The 19139-nt window shown below is 40.7% G+C and overlaps 1 protein-coding gene across 5 annotated transcripts in view; it reads left to right on the forward strand.

Moving 5' to 3' along the window:
* Positions 1–19139, forward strand: part of SPATA13 (spermatogenesis associated 13) — a 115277-nt gene that overhangs the window by 71704 nt on the left and 24434 nt on the right. For 3 of the 5 annotated variants that reach the window (XM_060234779.1, XM_060234781.1, XM_060234783.1), the window contains 3 exons: positions 4458–4814; positions 9280–9424; positions 18728–18864. In XM_060234779.1, coding sequence (XP_060090762.1) covers positions 4458–4814; positions 9280–9424; positions 18728–18864 — 639 coding nt within the window. Of the gene's footprint in view, positions 1–4457; positions 4815–9279; positions 9425–14203; positions 14466–18727; positions 18865–19139 lie in introns of those variants that run through there. The other 2 variants (XM_060234782.1, XM_060234784.1) reach the window with 2 other exon arrangements.

Raw genomic sequence — 19139 nt, forward strand, 5'->3', positions numbered from 1 at the left:
GTAATTTGGACGTAATGCTGTAGGCTGTAATCACTTTGATTGCTCGTCAAGTTTTATTGCTTAAGATAGGGCAATGAGCAGCACGCCAGGAGAGAACATGTGACATGTTCTTTCCTTTCGTTTAAAGGTACAAGGTCACGGAAATGAACACTTTGTCCGGCTAGCTACGTTAAAAGTCCTGCTTTTTCTTGTAGCTGCTTTGTGAAATCGGGTGAAAACAGCATCAGAATGACTTTAGTCTACTCTTTGATGTTTCAATGTATGAGCAGGGCTCCTGTGTCCATGTCCGATGACAAAGTAGGTTCCTGCAAAAGCTGATTGTTTACTATTTGATTTTTTTCTGAGATACATCATTTAAAGGCCAATCACTAGCTGGTGTGAAGCGATGTAACTCTCCTGTTAACTTCAGCAGAGTTATTCTGATTTCTTCATGATGACAAGCTGGATCTGTGTGAAGAAAATAGTGAGTGATGCAAACTGTGTGGCTGTTTTGTACAATGAAATGAAAATAGTGCACAAATGGCAATTGCAGAATAGCTGTCCTAAAAGTCTTCCAAAATCGTCAATAGTATGCTATATCGATTTCTGTTCTTGTGGCTTCCATGAAGATGTGTTTTGAATAGGCATGGAGTAAGAACTGGTGAATAATATTCCGTTTCTTTCTTCTTATAATCCTTAATTATGAACAGGGGTTCTTGTTTTTACAGAGAGAGGAAAATATAACATGTTAATAGCATAAGAAAAGGGTGTATTGCCTACCAGCTATTGAGAGGCATGTTGCTGCTTTCAAATTTGATAGGTGTGCATATATATAAAAACTTGGGCACAGTGTGTGTGTGCAGATATTGGTTGTACTCCCTTGTGGGATTGGGTCATGCCTCCATTGTCAGAAAGCAGATTTTGCCTTCACTATACCCTGTCCCAATTTCTGGATTTCACTTGATTTCCCTAGAAGTAAGTTTGACCATTCACTTTTATGTAGCAAAGGCGTGCACATGGGAATACCACTGGGATGGAGCTAACCTGGGCCCCTCTTGTGATCCCAACCAGAGAGAACCTAACCTGACCATATCCTCTATCCTAAGTTCTCTTTCAAAGTAATATTGGAATATGGTGCAATATTGAGTGAACAGGAGGAACTGTTTTAAGAGTTTTGTAGCTCATTTGCGGGAAACTTCATCAGGCACCATTTGCTTTCTTATAATTCAGTTATTTTGCTGCTCTGAGCAAGTAGACCAGAGGTCCCCAACCACCAGGCTGGGGACCGGTACTGGTCCGCGGTCTGATAGCAACCCGGCCGCCTGCTGGGGACCTTGGCGGACTACTAAAGAGGCAGCATGGCCTCCCTCTGAAGCTGCCTCTCCTTGCAGAGGAGCCAGCCTTAGAGCGAGGCCACACTGCCTCTTTCATCCACCCCGTCCAGGGCTGGCAGAAGGGGCAGTGTGGCAACGACCTTCCCCTACCGCTCATTTAAAGACCCCTGCCTGATCCACGGGGGGTCCTTAAATGGGAGGGGGAGGCAGATCAGCTGCTTCTGCCCCTCACCACCTAGCAGGGAGGCAGCAGAAGCAGCCCCTGGCTCCCCCTCCATTTACAGATCCATAGGGGGACAGGGGCATGGGTGGGGGAATGGCCTGGGGTAGCAAAAACTCCAGCACTGCCCCCCGCCCTGGTCCCTGGAAAAATTGTTTTTCAGGAAACCGGTCCCTGGTGCCAAAAAGGTTGGGAACCACTGATGTAGACTGCCGACTGCCTTCTTGGAAACATCTTTGTCTCTTAGGTAATAATATGTGGATTCTGTGTGAGGAGCTTAATCTGTGATGGCTCCTATTTATGTACAAGTCATCACTTAGTTGTCAAGCCACTGACATGTGCATGCATTTTGGAACAAGCCCCTTCTCTTTTCATTTAAATCTTACCCCTCCCCAATTGTTTCAGATGGTTTAAATTAGTCCAGCTGTTGTGCAAATGACTGTACAGTGGCATTTCTTATTGCAGAACTTTGCAGTTTATAAAATTCGTTGTGGTTTGTTTTCTTACATTTATTGGATGGCCTAGAAAGAGCATTTTACTGCATTTAAATCTAGGTGATAGAGATTATGCTTTTACAGTTTTGTGACGAGTTTGGTTATGAGTTTAGCTTTTCCTGACTCCTCATTCTTATGTACATTTCAGTGTTTAAAAAAAAGAACCGTAGGCAATGGGGGATTAATTTAAAACTCATGGGCTTTAATGTGGATAAGGCAGATAGAATAAATTCATCAGAGTTGGGTTCACAAACTGTTTGTGAGATAGAGCCCAAATTAAGGTTCAAAGGTAGGGAAAATGCCTGCAGAACACTGGAAGGAGTGGCTGTTCTTCTGCAGTGTTACAACTGCAGAATAGCTGTCAGTGTGCAACAGTAATTGAAAAATGGTAATTGAAAAACAGTCGGACCCAGGAGGTGCCCTGCCTCCATATTATTACCAGCACTCCATTCTACCAAACTACTGGTAGTGTGCCCAGAGTGTGGGTTGCATATGAACTTTCTGCCTGTGTCATGAACTTAAGCAGGCTGAATGCCAGAAAGGCAGCTACATTAACTTCCAGAGGAATTTTATATGTATGTTTGACTCACTTTCCACACACACACACACAATGGAAACCACATCTCCAACCCCTTTGCAGCCTGTTAAGGTTTAACTCTATGCTAAGCTTTGCAGTAGAGTACTGACTATATTCGGGATCAATAGCTTTCACAGCTTGATCAAATCCCTTGAGTAGATCTTACTTTGGACCTATGCATTCAGTTGTCACTTTTGACCTATCAGGTGTGGTCTGCATAGCCATCACTCTGTGGGGGAAGCTTGTCTTGTCTGAGGCACCCATTGTAAGGGATATTAATAATTTGTCTTTGTAGCAGAAATATCAGACATCATAATCTTTAAGCATGTTAATTTGGAAATGTCTCACTGAAACTTCATAGAAACATTAACATTGTTCGTAATTTGAACAGCTGTTATTTGTCTTTACTTTTAATAAAAAAGTTAATGGTAGGGTTGCCAATCCCCAGTTGGGGGCAGGGGATCCCCCAGTTTAGAGACCCTCCCCCTGCTTCAGGGTTATCAGAAAGCAGGATGGGAGAGAGAAGTGTCTGCTGGGCACTCCATTATATCCTATGTGGAGATCAGTTCCCATAGGGTATAATGGAGAATTGATCCAGGGCTCTGGGGGGGCTGTTTTTTGAGATAGAGGCACCACCAAATGTTCAGCATAGCATCCGGTGCCTCTCCTCAAAATACCCTCCAAGTTTCAAAAAGATTGGACTGGGAGTCCAATTCTATGAGCCCCAAAAGAAGGTGCCCCTATCGTTCATTATTTCCAAATAGAGAGGGAAGGTATTTAAAAGGCGTGCAGTCCCTTTAAATGTGATGGCCAGAACTCCCTTTGGAGTTCAGTTGTGCTTATCACATCCTTGCTGCTGGCTCCACCCCCAAAGTCCCCAGATATTTCTTGAGTTAATGGACAGATAAAAAATGTGTTCTAAGCCTTTTATCTATCATGCAGTCTGTACATGAAAGAATGTGTATACTTGTTATTCTCACTCATTTTTGTAAGTGTGTCAAAGTTTAGGAATTAAATTAATTTTTTACTAAAATGTTTCCATGCTAGTAACCTTTCAGATCCAGCCATATTTATACATGTTACCTGTAAAGGATTAAAATAAACTTAAATTAACAATGAAGTAAATTACCAAAGAGGCTGGATTTCTTAAAAATGATTAATTATACCCCAGAGTATAAAAAATTCCTTGTATGCCTTACAGTGTAATCCTGTGCAGTTATACCAGTCTAAGTCAATCAGTATTAATATGCTTAGACTGGAGTAAACCTGCATAGGATTGCTCTGTTAGAATGCCACAATGACTTTCCATTAAAGGCTAGACTAATGAAGTACACCCGGAAGTTTGTTATGGCTGCAAACCTAAAGACATTTTCTTGGGAGTAAACCCCACTGACTGAACAGGATTTCTATGTTCTGTTCTGATACAAGAACTACAGACCATGTTGGCTCATTGGTCTACTGTCATTGCTCATTTTGCTATCAAATAACAGGATAGCAAATTAGTTATTTCTATTAAATTTCTCAGTGAAATTCCTCCTTTGTGGGGGGAGGGGAACAGTAATCACACATTGTTAGCAAGAAAAGACATCTGTTTTGGCCTTCTGGTTTTCTTTAGTTATAACAGCTTGTTACAGTCCACAACTTTTGGACTCAGGTAGTTTTAATTTGCTACTTACTCAAAAGTAGGTTTTGCTACTTACTCAAAAGTAGGTTTTAATGTGTAACAGTTTTATTTGTGGATGTTAATGGGCTTTTAAGTCTCCTGTAGAAAGATTAAGTCCTTAAGGAATTTGATGGATGAACTTTAATGTTTTAAGTGATTTAGCTTATTTGACTTGTTCACATTTAAAAAGGTTGTTACTGATGAACACTGGAAGAGGTCTTCTTCCCAAGATGAAGAGAAGACAGATGCTCAAAAGGTTACAACCAGGAGGTGGGGCTCTGGAAAAAGATCTCGACCTCGGCCCCTCTCAGATTATGGCCAGTTTGCCATTAGGAGTTTCTCAATACCAGAAGATTCTGTTGCTATGGTGTCTCAGATGGTGGAATGTGCAGATGACAACAATGAGCCTGGATTGCCTTCTGTTGAATCTGGAACCAGTACAGTAGCCAACCAAAGAGAGCGCAAAAGAAGACCCATTTCTGTCATTGGTGGGGTCAGTTTCTATGGAAACAACCAATCAGAAGAAATAGCAGATCTTCTCACACAAGTAAGATATAAAATGCATCCTCTGCAAACCTCAAAAGACCATTCTTCTTCCTTGCTTATATCCTCCAAGTTAGAAAATAGTGGACACATCTTTTCCTTCCTTCTGCTTCTTCCAAACCACCATCAAATGCTTTTAAATCTCTCTCTCTCTCTATCTATGAAATCCAATTAACTGAAATAACTACATGGATGATTCTTGCTTGCAGTGTACACTAATGTTTTCCTTCTTTGGGTGCTGATACTTCCATTTTTGATTTTAAAATATTCTTGTTGTATCAGAATACATTGAGGTATGACTTGTGTAAGAAATAATAGTTGAAAAGTAAGAATGTTAATATTACAAGAGCATTTGCTAGTCTTTTTAAAATATGCTAGTATTTATGTACACTAATTTAGCATTTGCACAGTTTTTAGAAACATGGAAAGGTAGCTTGATGTGAATGGTAATACAAAAGTCTGAACCAGACTTGGTTAGCAAGAGAACAACAATAAGGAGTCTTGTGGCACCTTAAAAGACTAACAAAAGTATTGTGACATACACTTTTGTGGGCCAGAGTTTACTTCTACAGAAACTACTTATTTATTTAAATATTTCTACCCTACCTTTTTTGAGTCACCTTACATTACACCGGGAAACAACAAAAAAATAAAATATAACAGAACTCTTCAGATTACAAAATTCAGGCATCTGCTTTTGCCCACAATCCCCTACCAACAAAACTGATTTGTCAGTAGCCTCCCATGGAGGCTTTCTGAAATAAAATAGTTTTGCATGCCCTACAACAGGGGTGGGGAACCTTTTTTCTGCCAAGGGCCATATGGATATTTATAACATCATTTGCGGGCCATAAAAAAATTATCAACTTAAAAAACCAGTGCTCCGCTGAGGGAGAATGATTCAGGCGAGCAAAATTAATGCAAATAATTGTTTTTCTATTTGAAGTTACGTGGGGAGAGCCTAATCTCACACACACACACATGGCCCGCTGCCCTAGGCAAATGTATAGGTCCAGGGGTTTTTTTTGTAGAAAAAGCCCAGCAGGACTCAGTAGCATATTAGACCACATCCCCTAATTTTAGCATATTAGGTCACACACTCATTAGCATATCCATCTGGGATAATCAAGTGCAAACTGAACTATGATAGTAACTTTTCCAGGCCCTGCAGCAATTCTGGCCAGCCAGCCATGCCCCAGGGAGACTGCCGCACAGTACATCTGGGCCCTGTGATCCCTGCCTAGCCCTGGGGAGGCTCCTGCACAGCATGGCTGGGCCCCACGATCCTCGCCGGCCAGCCTGACCCCAGGGAGGCTGCCACATGGCAATCTATGTATCTGTCCAGCAATCTCCAAGGGCCACACAAAGTGACCTTGAGGGCCATGTACGGCCCTCTGGACGGAGGCTCCCCACCCCTGCCCTACAAGAACTAGCCAATGGAAGGCCAGGCCTTCCAAAAAACAATAGGCCTATTTATTTATTTATATATTTACTTTATTAGTACCCCACCTTTCTCCTCAGTGGCTTAAATCATTCTCCTGTCCTTCAGGGTATCCTCAACAATCATGTGAAGTACGTTAGGTTGGGAGTGTATGACTGGCCTAAGGACACCAAGCAAGCTTCCATGGCAGGGTGTGGATTCAAAGCTGGTTCTCCAAGATCCTAGTCCAACGTTCTAACTGCTTGGCTCTCTATTACTGGTAGGGTTGCCAGGGCTTACTTAGCTCCTGGTGGGGGGAATCTTCTGTGGTGCCATAGAGTTTTTACCCAGATTGCTAGAGTTTGTGACATACCCAGCAGGATGACGTCACTTCCAGGTGACATCATTGCATCAGGTGCGATGGAGCTCTTTGGGGTGGGGATCACCTTGCCGGCCAGCTCTGTGCTGGCAGGTTGGGGGCCCCAAAACCAAGCCAGAGGCTGGAAAGCCGAATTACTGGAAATACTCTTGTCGGAGCTAACATAGAACATGAGTATCCTGAGGGAGGGTATATTTAAGGGGCAGCTAATTTGGCAGATGGCAGTACAGTGCCATATAATGTTGAATAACTATACACAACCTGTTAAGAGAAGAAAAAATACTTACATTTCATGTTCACCTGATTAGGTCATGTATCTGATGATGTGGGCTCTGGCCCACAAAAACCACACAGCTCCCTTTCATATGGAGGCAGCCTGGCCAATTAATTTATTGGAAAGAGTTCCCTCCCCACGCTACCACTGGAAATAATGAGTGAGACAGTGCTCATTGTCCACACTGCTGACTGGGTCTGAGCTGAGTGGCCCCTTCAGTGGTGGCTTACAGTCTCACGGGTAGATCAAGATGGGTAGCCGTGTTAGTCTGTAGCAGTAGAAAAGTAGTTCTAGTATCACAGATGTCACTCAGCCAGATTTCTTCCTGTACCATTTAAAGTGCCCAGTCTGCCCCTGCCTTTGTATGATATATTAGAAAAAGACACATCTGAGCATAGCTAACCACTGAATAAATTTCCCTAGTAAAGACACTGGAATCATATTAGGAATTGTGCATTAAGCGATGAGCTAGCTTTATTGCATGTTCCATGAATGCTTATGCCAAAATAAGTTTATTAATTTTTAAGGTGCTTCAAGATCCTTTTTTTTTTTTGGCTTTGCTACAGCAAACCTATATAGCTACCCACACTAGGTGATAGCTTGAAGAAAGGGGCAGTGTGGAAGCTGTCCCATACGGACCTCTGGATGTGGTGTACACATGCTGCCATGAACTTCATTCAGTCCTCATTTGAACTGAGTACAACCTATAAATGAGCAAAGGGTAAAACAGAATTCAGTTTTACTTTTAAAACTTTCTGGTGCTTTTTGTCTAGTGGACATATTTTTTATCAGGATATTTATTTAGATCTGGCATAGAACTAAAGTTGATCCAGTTTTACATCCCTTTCATCAAAATATGAAATAAAAGGATGGTTCGGCTTAAAAGGCTCTCCTTGTTCAATAATTCTTCTGTTGTAGTGGATCCTTAAGCTTATATTTCACAATAACTCTATGATCAAGTTAGAATTAAAAGACAGCCTTAAGCTGAGCTCTGTGACACTGTTACTATGTATGTACAGCAAATGTTTTCACATTGTTTTATGGCTTTTTAAAGCATTCCAGCAAAGTGGGAGGTTTTCTTTTGTCCTTGCTGGAGTGCACAACTTATTTAAAAAAAAAACCCTTTATAACTGTGATTCCACTGTACATGCTCTGTTCTCATAACTAGTGTTCAGCAGGTCAGCTGAATGTATTGACAGCTTTTAATTTCCCTTGTTGCTGCATGTAAATTTATGGTTTGCTGGAATTTTAAGAATAAATTCAAAAATGTGACTGTTTCAAAGGTAGGTACATTCTTGTTACTACCAATATAAAAAAAGAACTGTGGAATTTACTCCAATTAGTCATCATAAATATATTGATTGCTTTGAAAGGGAGGAGATGCAGGCTGTTACTGTGAAGCTGACATCTGAAGTACAAATATTGCAGAATACTCATTTTTTCCTCATTTGTCAATTTGTATTTGTTTCTAAACTGTTTATTTACCTGCACTTCTTGAAAACTGGGAATCAGTTTCAATTAGACGTTTTCAGAACTGAATTGTTTGGTTTGATGGGGAAGCTGAAATATGAAAGTAATTGGTTTGTGATGAGGCATTTAGAGTACAAATGTGGCAATTCAGAACAAATCTGAAGAGTTGCTTTAAGATTCTTTTTCAAAAAAAGGCTGGTGAATCAGCAGCACACATGTATATACAAGATGCCTAAGGTGTATTTTTATAAATACCTTTGAAAATAGTTCTTGTCCATTGAAAGCTCTAAAGATTCAGTAAATGCCTGGGGAATGGGGGGAGCCTTGTTAACACCCCTTTAGTTTTGCATGAAAATGAATGCAGTGGGGAAACGCTGAAGAAATATAAAATGTGTGTTTCATAGGGGAGTCATCCAATGTTTCCTAGTGGGGAAATATTTCAGTTTTAAGAAACTGTAAAGCCCTGTGAGAGGAGAAACCTGTATTAAAGGATGGGCAAACTGGAAAAGAAGAAAAGATGACACTGAAGCTTTAGAGGTTAGCATGAAAGGTGCTGTCCTCACTATCCTAGATAATTGTCTTCTTGCTGCTCCCTGCATGGTCTTCTTTTCTTCTTTGCACACCAGGCATTGCCTTTTCCAACAATACCATGGTTTCAGATCCTCACTTGATGCACCATTAACTATTCATAGTTAGTGGTGTCACTTAGTTTGGGATGGTAATAACAACCATAACTTGTTGTGTGCATGACATGTGAACTGAACCTGTGGAATCTCTAGGACTACATGGATCCCTGGTATCAGTTTACCATAATACAGTGTACAAAACACTTTTTATTTACTTCACTTCTAAATAAATGTTGTTTCTTACTTGCCTTCAAACAGGGTTTTAAAAAAAATAACAGGCCTTTCTATTTCTCTTTTCAGCCAGCTGCACGGCCTCCAGTACCAGCCCATCAGGTCCCTCCTTACAAAGCTGTCTCAGCCAGGTTCCGTCCCTTCACCTTTTCTCAGAGCACACCCATTGGTCTGGACAAAGTTGGATGCAGGCGGCAAATGAGAGCATCCAATGGTGAGTTTCTCAGGGAGCTAATAAAACTTTCCCTCCTTGAAAGTATAATTGTTAACTGGTGAGAGGTATATGAAGTCACTAGTGTCTTGGCTATAGTGTATTACGATGTGTACCTGAAACTATTATTGTAATTGGTAAGAGTTACATGAAGTCACTTGTGCTTTGGCTCTAATGTATTATGACATGTACCTGTACATTTTCTCCTGCCAGGATGAAAGCAACTTGTGGGGGGGTGGCTTTTGACAGGACAACGGCACTAAATCCTTCTTCAGTCTCATTGAGAAATGTAGCCTATAAATGAAGCAAATAAGTTAATAAATTTCTCTTCCCCTTTTAAAAAATTGAACAATGGCAAACTGTTTATTTATTCAGGTGGGTAGTTGTGTTGGTCTGAAGCAACAGAACAAAGTTTGAGTCCAGTGGTCATGTGAAGACATGTGCATGCTCATGAACCTTATACCCAGAATTAAACTTTGCTGATCTTAAAGGTGGCACTGGACTCAAACTTTGTTCAACTATTTATTAAATTATTGGAGTCACACTAATGTATCATTCATTATTCAACAGGAGGTTTTGCAATGTGTTTAGTAGATTATAAGAACACACAAAAATAAAATGACAGAGGAATTTTCAACACTTTGAGCAGCTCTGGCCCTGACAAGTAATTTAAACTCTGTGAAAGAATCAAAAGAAGAGACTAGGTATTGGGGATGGAGTTCAAGAGTGAGGGCATGGCAGTATTCAGTAAGCATGTCTTGTAGGCGATGGTATGGTAGTGAGTGAAATTCAAATGTTTTTATGTGTGTCACCTTGAGGGCACTGATTGGATGGAAAGGCAGCATAAAAATGTTTCGAATAAAATTTGAGCATGAGATGACTGAGAAAAATTCATTTTGAACTTAACTTTGAATTTCAGTTTTCTTCTAAGTCAACATGGCTATTAAATACAAAGGAATCAAATTATTTGTTTGTTTCATTATTTTAAATTTCACTCACTACCAACCATTGCCAACAAAATACTCTTTGTCAGAACTCTCTGTCTAGGGCAGTGATGCTCTGTATTCTTGGTGCTTGGGAGGGGGGCACAGTGGGAGGGCTTCTAGTGTCCTGGCCCCACTGATGGACCTCCCGATGGCACCTGTTGTTGTTTTTTTACCACTGTGTGACACAGAGTGTTGGACTGGATGGGCCATTGGCCTGATCCAACATGGCTTCCCTTATGTTCTCATGTTCCAGTATTGTCTTGCAATATCACTATACTTAGTGCTGTTTGTACAGCTCCTCTGCATTTGTCTTATTTAAATTGCATTCATGATTACATTCTACTGAAAGATTGTTGGGACAAATAATCACAGAATGACTCGCAGTGTAAGTTCTATGTAGACTGAGGTCAAGGAATCCTGCATTTGTCACTCAGCCATCAACACCCTGCTTGATCTTAGGTGTATCTTTCAGCTTTTCTTTTCTACCTGTAAAACCAGAATACCATTCTCTCTTTATAAAGTTGTGAAGATAAAAAAAGGAAAAAAGAGATGAAGAAACTTGGTAAAAGCGCTATGTGTTAACTGTACACAGCAACAGAAGAAACATAATTCCTTGGAGTGAAGTAGCCTTTCTTGGTAGTTGCCTTTCCTGCTACTGTTATATTACATTTATTTTGCATGCTTGTGGCATACAAAATCTGTGATTTCCCCTGTCTACTTCTGTCCTGCTGTTAAATCATACCACAATGCAAAATGCTACCCATTTGGGGGGGATTAACATTGCAGTCCTAAGCAGAGTCATCTATTTCTCAATATGGCCTTATCTGGATACCTAAATCCGGAGAATGGGGGCATGGACAGACAGGAGTGCTCTTTCTACAACCCTGGGGGCGGGGGGGGACAGGGGGGAAAACTGAAATTTAAAAATATATATGGAGATAAAACGCCAACAAAATGATATACGCAGCACTGGTGTATTTAAGAAACCAATGCCCTCCTGCTTAGGATGGCACTGTCAGAAACATATTTTGTCTTTAATATATTAGTTTTCTCATGCATATGATATTCCCACTCCCTCAGCTGTATCTTAGCACTCGCTTACCACGCTGTCTTCAGTATCTACTGATGAATCATTTAGCAGAAGATGTTCTCTGGTTAAATGTCATCCATTTTCTCAGATACTTGAGAGCACCCTCTCAGCAGCTACTCATTTTTCATTAATATTGGCCTGGAAACCAGAATATGCTCTTTGCTTTAGGAATCTTCACTTCATTCAGAACATTCTCACTCTGTTATTCTCTAGAAAACAATCGTGCTTTCATTTACATATATAAAGCTGGAAGAATATCAAGTACTTACACACAGTGTGCTGGTTTCCTAGTGCCCAGGAATCTGAAGGATCTCTCCCTTCATCTACCTCAAATGGGGGCTCTGACTATTTTAGCTTGACACTAAACTGGGATTTAGGGGTTGGGAACAAGATTGTGGTGCAATGTCCCAGCTGGGACCAATGCCAGGAGGTGGAATTTTTAGGGTAAAAACACCCCCAAACACTTTGGGAGATCTGGTTCCGGTAGGGGAGTGGCAATGGCTCAGTGGTAGTGCATCTGCCTGGCATGCAGGTCTTAGTCCTTGGCATTTCCAGTGTTAAAGATTAGGTAGTAGGAGATAGGAAAGATCTCTGCCTGAGACCCTGGAAAGATGCTGCTAGTCTGAGCAGACAACACTGACTTTGATAGAGTGATGATACAATTCAGTATAAGGCAGCTTAATGTGTTCATGTGTGTGATGATTAGTGTGTCCAATTACAGAGACACAGGGTCACAAGAAACTGTAATCAAACCATGGGTCCATTAGGGTCAGTATTGTCTTCTCACTGGCAACAGCCCTCCAAGGTTTCAGGTTGAGGTGTTTTCGCATCAGCTACTCCCTGATCCCTTTAACTAAAGGTTCTAGAGACTGTACCTTGGAACCTTCTGCAGATTCTTTTATTTGCTGGCTCAGAAGGATAGATGGCATTTTCTTCAGAATTGCACAACTGCCCTCAAAGGATGAAGAAGCAGAGATTTAGGAAAGTGAGAAGTATAGAGATTGCCTTGTAACATTGTCTGGCTTCTCATTTTCCATTTGAGCCAGCAGCACTCAGGAAGCCATGTGGTTTTTTGTGAGGGCTTTGATACCATTGACAAATTTCTGCAGCAGCAGCACCCTCAAGGCAGATCAGTAATGGAAAGGGGAAAATGCCTTTGCTATAGAACCAACAAAGAATCAGCTCATAGAAACAGGGAGCGGTAGTGGTGAATTTACTTTCAGTTAGAATTAACTGAGGGGGGGGGGAGGAGAGACCAAATGCAGGCTGTGCATCCAAATCTGGGCATAACATGCAAATGTACAAGCTACATGTGGGTCTGAACTTGTGTATAAGAACAAGCACCCCAGAAAGAAAACTCTGATCTTGTGTTTGTGCCTTATGGAACTGGTGCTAACACTGGGGAACAGTTCCTTTGCAGAAACATTTCAAACTTTAATATAGTGAGATCTCATAGAGCCACTGGGCTTTGGGAAAACTGAAAGCTGGACTGTGGAAAGGCTACGGGAAAGCTGTTGGATGCTGATATCTCCCTAACTCATAGATGCTTTTAATCTCCCCTTTGCCTTTTACACAAAGGTTATGCAGTGTATTTTGCTCTTCAGAACAAAGCATGACAGCAAAAGGTGTTGGGTAAACAGGATACAGAAACTGGCTGTGTGCAAATGTAACATTTTCAGTGTGATTTTTGTAGAGCTGTTTTTCCCACAATGAACAAATAATGCTCTTCCCCACCCCCATCCTGCTACAATCTTTATGCACACTGATTCTTGATGTGCTTCAGATGGCACCTGTAGAAAGTGAAGTCCTCAAGAAATTGCTGGAGACTGAGTTTGCTGCTGCATGTCCAGATGTTGTGGGTGCGGACTGGAGTCAAGTATTCCAGCTGCCCAAAGTAATCAGTGAAGTCAAATAATGTGCTTCTCTAATCCCCTTCAGCAGTTCTGCAAATGATGAAGCACAGTACCCAGTCTTCCTTTCTTCCACACTCTCATTTTCAGACATTGATTGTATCATTATTTATATATTATTTATTAAAATATCAATATCCTACCTTTCCTTGAGATATATCCATATTCACTTCCTCCATATCTAGTGCTGGAGGCAATACCTCCTGGTTTTAAAACTGTTTCTGAAAAGGACGCAACAGGCTTTCCCTGGCCCTGAATCAAGATTATTCCTGTGCCCTCCAATCTAAGATGCCTTTGTCCCAACCAGGATTGGGGATAGAGCCACTCTAAAATTAAGGGAGTAATGGCTTCTGCCACTTCGTGCTCTGTACCCAGACCAAACAGGCATTTCCATTTAGTAGTGAGATGTTATTCTTTCACATTTATTAAATCATAATTTGAACAGTGATAGTCTGAAGTAATGTCTTAACTGGACAGCTTGCACTGGATGGCAAGTTATTGCGTATGGAGAGAAGGATCCAGATTCCTGACGGAGCCTTTTCCCACAGAAAGGGAGACTTCTCTGAGCACCCAGCAAGGCTTAATTCATGCTATGCTTCTTTGGACTGAAACCAAATCTGTGCTGTAAGCACTTAAAAACATTCTTTGTAGAATGTTTGCTCTAAGTGCAGCAGGGCTGTGCATGCATTATGTAGCTGAGCATTGCATGGATCCTTGTGTGTGTGTGTGCTTCCTCTCTGTAACTTCCTCCCTAAGGGTACCCCATGATGTCACTGAAGGCACTAAACTCACAGCTTCACTGATCCTACGAGTGAGCTGTCAGTTTCGAAGTGGACTCTGGCTTGAAATGCACAAACCAGACATTCAAAGCGATGAATAAGCTGTTTTCTGCATTGCCAGTAGCTTTTGCAGCATCTCTGGGTCTCGATATTTTCTCTTTTCCTAAAGGACTAAGCCTTACCTGTTAAAAAACCCCAAGCTCTGCTGTTTTTTGGATGGCAGGATGGTAGCCAGAAGGGAAATGGCCCGGTTTTGGAGCCTGGAGAGCCTTCAGATAGGTATGTGAGTAGGAGATAAGCTCCATTTATTCTGTGTGGCATTTATGTTTTAAGCTCTGTTACAATCATAGGGGTTGATTAGAGTATAAAATAATATTTGTGTTAGCAAAGTGAGCAGTTAGACCAGTCCGTGAAACGAGCTCAAATACAGTTTTTCCTTCTAGTTTTAACATTCCATTAGAGAGATAAGAATTGCCCATTCATGCCTGCCTATTTTCTCTAGGCAGTAAACAATAGAGAAATGGCTACAGATAGCAAAAGACAGCAAATTGGCAATGCAGAATCTAAGCTGATGCTCTGCAAAAGAGGACTGAGCCCCACATTTGTTATTGCAAATAGGTACTTGTTTTAGTATATTTGTGTATCAGAAAATCATGATTTAACAGTGTTGTAAAAATGATCCACAACATTCAGACATTCCACATATACTTTTAGGCTGGGAGTTATTTACAGATCTTCATGAAAATGATTTTCCAGAATGACTGCTGTGTATAAAAGCATTCATTTTTATCAGTTTGTCAGATTTCAGTTGCGTTTGTGATTCTTGCACTTTTGGGGAATATTTCAGCTTTTGTAAAACTATGACTAGAAACAGGTTCATACCATTGTGAATAAAATTTGAAATTAAAGATTTATTGTTAGCCTTAAGTGATTGCAAATAAAGGCAAATTTGCACTTTTAAAAAGCATAATCCAAAATATATCTAATCAACTTTTTAAAAATTAGGCTTGGTTTTAGAAGGAAAATCTTGGGAAAGTTAGAGGTCTCCTACACCAGCTGCTATATAATTTAGGTGGTTGGGGCACACTGTATCATGTTATGTCATCAAGAGAACCAAGTACTCAGTTTTTTAGCAAATCCAAGAATGAGATGGTGTCATTTTGATCTGTACAGCAGGCTTATACTAAGTCCTCCTCCCATGTTTTGATATGGCCTTGCCTGTAATCTGCTGAGTTGAGGAACCCAGTCAGTCACTGTGCAGCCACAGTAAAGCAGCCGTGCAGCCTAAGCACAGAACAAACTATGATTCCTATTAACTATAATCCAAAAAAGCACAAGATTTGCCATTTCTCCTTGTTCCTGGTGAATGGTTAGAGCACACAATTTCGAAGTTGCTGAAACTTGTCTTCATATGAAGTATGTAATCTGTATCATTTACTGGCAGCAAAATACCTAATGGAATTTAACAGCAGAATTTGAGTTTATTTGGACCCATGGATTAGTGTATTCTCCTTTCTGCCCCAGAGCTGGTAATGAAACTTCCCAGCACCTTTTTGATGCATGTCCTCAACACCCATAAAAAGTCTTACAGCCTATTATTGGGATGAACTCATCTTTTGGGGGAATCATTTTACAAGGGTTGGTTTGCTTGGCTTTTTAGAAGATGCCCATCTTTTTCTTTCTATTGACTGTTAACTATGAATATAATTTAATCTATTTTTCTAAGTATGGTTTGATGATATTTAAATTGTTTCAGTTTATCTCTCTTTCTGCATTTGGTATGCCCCTGAGTTTATATCCTTTCTATTAGGAATGTTAGAATGTGACTTCCAAGGCCCAAGGCTCAAGGCAAGTTTTCACACACCTCTGTGGCAGCTGCCTGTTTGGAAGTGTACCATCTTCTCTGCCCCCCAGATTAATCAGTTCCTCTTCTAGATTTGTTCTCTAAAATAACAAACATACATAATTGTTTATTTTGTACCAGTTAATCTTCCTGGCCTATTTACTTCCTCAGCCTCTAGACTGTTCATCCCAAAATCTATAATTTGGATTACCAGTCCAGTTATGTTCAATATTTAAGTGACTGGCTACATGCAGATGATTGACATCCTACGGAGCAATGCCAAATAGAGTTGCGGTCTTCTGTGCCCTTTGACCAAACTTACTTATTGTAAGAGCCACATAGAATGAACGAAAGATGTTTGAGAACCACAAGACATGAACATCTGATGTTTGAGAGCTGTAAAACAGGAAGAAAGGAAAGCAAATAGATGGGAGGATGGAGGGAGAGGCGGAAAGAAAACAACTTTAAATGCTTTATCCTAACTGTTGGCTGGCTTGGAGAAGTGATTTAAAGAGAGAAATGTTTTTTCCAAGCTGTCCAACAGGGTGGTGGGGCTTCAAGAGCTACACAATATATGTGAAAGAACCGCATGTGGCTCTTGAGTCACAGTTTGGCCACTCCTGGTATAACTGTTTAGGATTTAGAAGCATAATGGAGTGCTAGGGTTGCCAGATCCAACTCAGGAAATATCTGGAGACTTTGGGGGTTTAACCAGGAGACTTTGGAGTGGAGCCAGGAGCAAGGTTGTGACAAGTACAATTGAATGCCAAAGGGACTTCTGACCACCACATTTAAAGGGACCACGCTCCTCTTAAATGCCTTCCTTCCATTGGAAATAATGGAGGATGGGGGCACCTTCTTTTGAGGCTCATAAAATTGGATCCCCTGGTCCAATCTTTTTGAAACTTGGGGTGGGGGGTGCTGAGGAGAGGCATCAGATGCTATGCTGAAAATGGTGCCTCTGCCTCAAAAATGGAGTTCCCCAGAGACCCACAGATCAATTCTCCACTACACACTATGAGGACCAGTCTCCACAGGGTATAATGGATGCCCAGTGGACATTCATACCCCACCACCCCACTTTCTAAAAACCCTGAAGCAGGGGAAGGCCTCCAAAGGAGGGGATCCCCTGCCCGCAACTGAGGATTGGCAACCCTAAGTGCCTTTGCCTTTTCATTCCTCCTCAACTCAACCTACTTTTCTGTTTTGGTTCTGTTCCTTACCCATATGATACTGATGAGGGTGAAGATCTAGGCTTTTTTCTGCCTTGGCAAAACGAAGGTAGCTTAGTCCACCTCTCCAGAATAATTTCTGCAGCAAATGATTACATTCTTGTATTGGAAGGTATTCTTTACTTGATGAGTTCTGCAGAGTGAAGGCTTTTTAACTAATTGAGAACTGGCAGTTTTGAGGTTTCATTGCAGCTATTTGTGCATATAACAACTTGGGTAACTTTACTTGTTGGTTATATTTCAGGTTGATTTTTTCCCCTGTTTTGAACATTTTGTGATATATAAATTGCAGTTATTTTGCACACATACTCATCACTTTTGTGTATCGTAAAATTTATATTTGTGGGATAGAAAAGATACTCTAAAAGCTGACAATAAAAAACCCTAAGAGTTTGGAGTGTAGATGGTGGTGTAAGATGGTGCAGAGGCTCAGTTTTGTGCAGCAAAAAGAAAAGAGTTTCCTTTTATGGGTCAGTCTGCATGATGGAAAGAGGGTGAGTTTACCAAAAATAAAATAATTCTTGGTCTAATCAGAGAGCTGATCTATTCATATTATACTGTTATACTATATATATATTTGTTGTATTTTGGAATGGATTTTATAACCTGCTTTCAGAGCCACTAATTGTGCAAAGCTATTCTTTTAAAAAAAATCCCTTTAAATTAATAAATGTAAGGTTGTAGACAAAGGAGGTAGAATTCTGGACTTCACTAAATCAAAGATTGCAGGGAGGCATATTTTTAAATTCACACACGTTAGCCATTTCTGTGTATTTGTTCAAATTATTTGTCTTGCCTTTTTGATGATGACCCCAGCTAACACCCATGTGGGCAAGGACTGAAAATAATGCAGAATATGAACAAAACAAGACTAGAAGCAAATGATGAAAGGAAATCACTGCTGAAGAAAAATCACAGTAGCTGAGTCTTTAATTAACAGCATATCTGGTCATGATTCAGTTTCCATTTCTTCTCTTAAACAGTCACATTTTCATTTTACAAGAAGAAGAAGCAGTGATTGAGCCAAGTGGGCCTCCCTTGGGTAGTCATTCCAAAGCCTTGGTGCCACTATTTAAAAGTCCCTAATAACTGCACATAGAAAACTAGCATGTGTGAGAGTTGTTCCTACTTAGGATTGCACTGTCCCTTTTTACTACATGCAAGAAACTTTTCTATGTGGAGGAACATTCAAAAATATTATGTGTCCCCCTCCAATTAGTGTGAAGTACAGACCAGAATCCTTTCATTTCATTCTGCATAAAGCATACATCAAATCTCTCATGACCATAGAATCTGAGAATCAGGGTTCCATGTGTTGTTTTGTGAGTGAGATTTCTTTTTTAAAAAAGAAGTATGCAGTTCTGGTTGTTTTTCAGGTAACAAGTATTATGACTAAATGTTTATTACTATTAAGCAGGCTTTGCTTTGACTATATCTAATTCCTCCATATTTCACTTTTATGCCAGGCACTGCAGATGGTGGAACTGAATCTTCTGTCTTAGTGGATGATAATGGTAGCGAGGAAGATTACAGCTACGAGGAGCTCTGCCGAGCCAGCCCCAGATACTTGCAGCCTGGGGGGGAACAGTTAGCCATTAATGAGGTAACATGAAGACAGCTTTTGCGTGAACCTCTCCAGCTAACAGGAAAATCCTCTATTTAAGTTTTATAGAAGACGGATCAGAGCCATGGGTCCACAGTCCACTCTTTTTGTCATTGCTGAGAATGTAAAATTATTTAGTTCATTTATTACTGTGTGCAAGCAGACTATTTTCTTGAAAGGTGTCAAAAAGCCAGGAAAGTGGCACTGTGTTTCTGTTGCCAGGGCCCACACCTGATTACATCTGCACATGAGCCGCTTCACATGTCGTATTTGGC

Source organism: Heteronotia binoei, chromosome 3 (assembly GCF_032191835.1).
Source record: "Heteronotia binoei isolate CCM8104 ecotype False Entrance Well chromosome 3, APGP_CSIRO_Hbin_v1, whole genome shotgun sequence".
Lineage (NCBI taxonomy): Eukaryota > Metazoa > Chordata > Lepidosauria > Squamata > Gekkonidae > Heteronotia > Heteronotia binoei.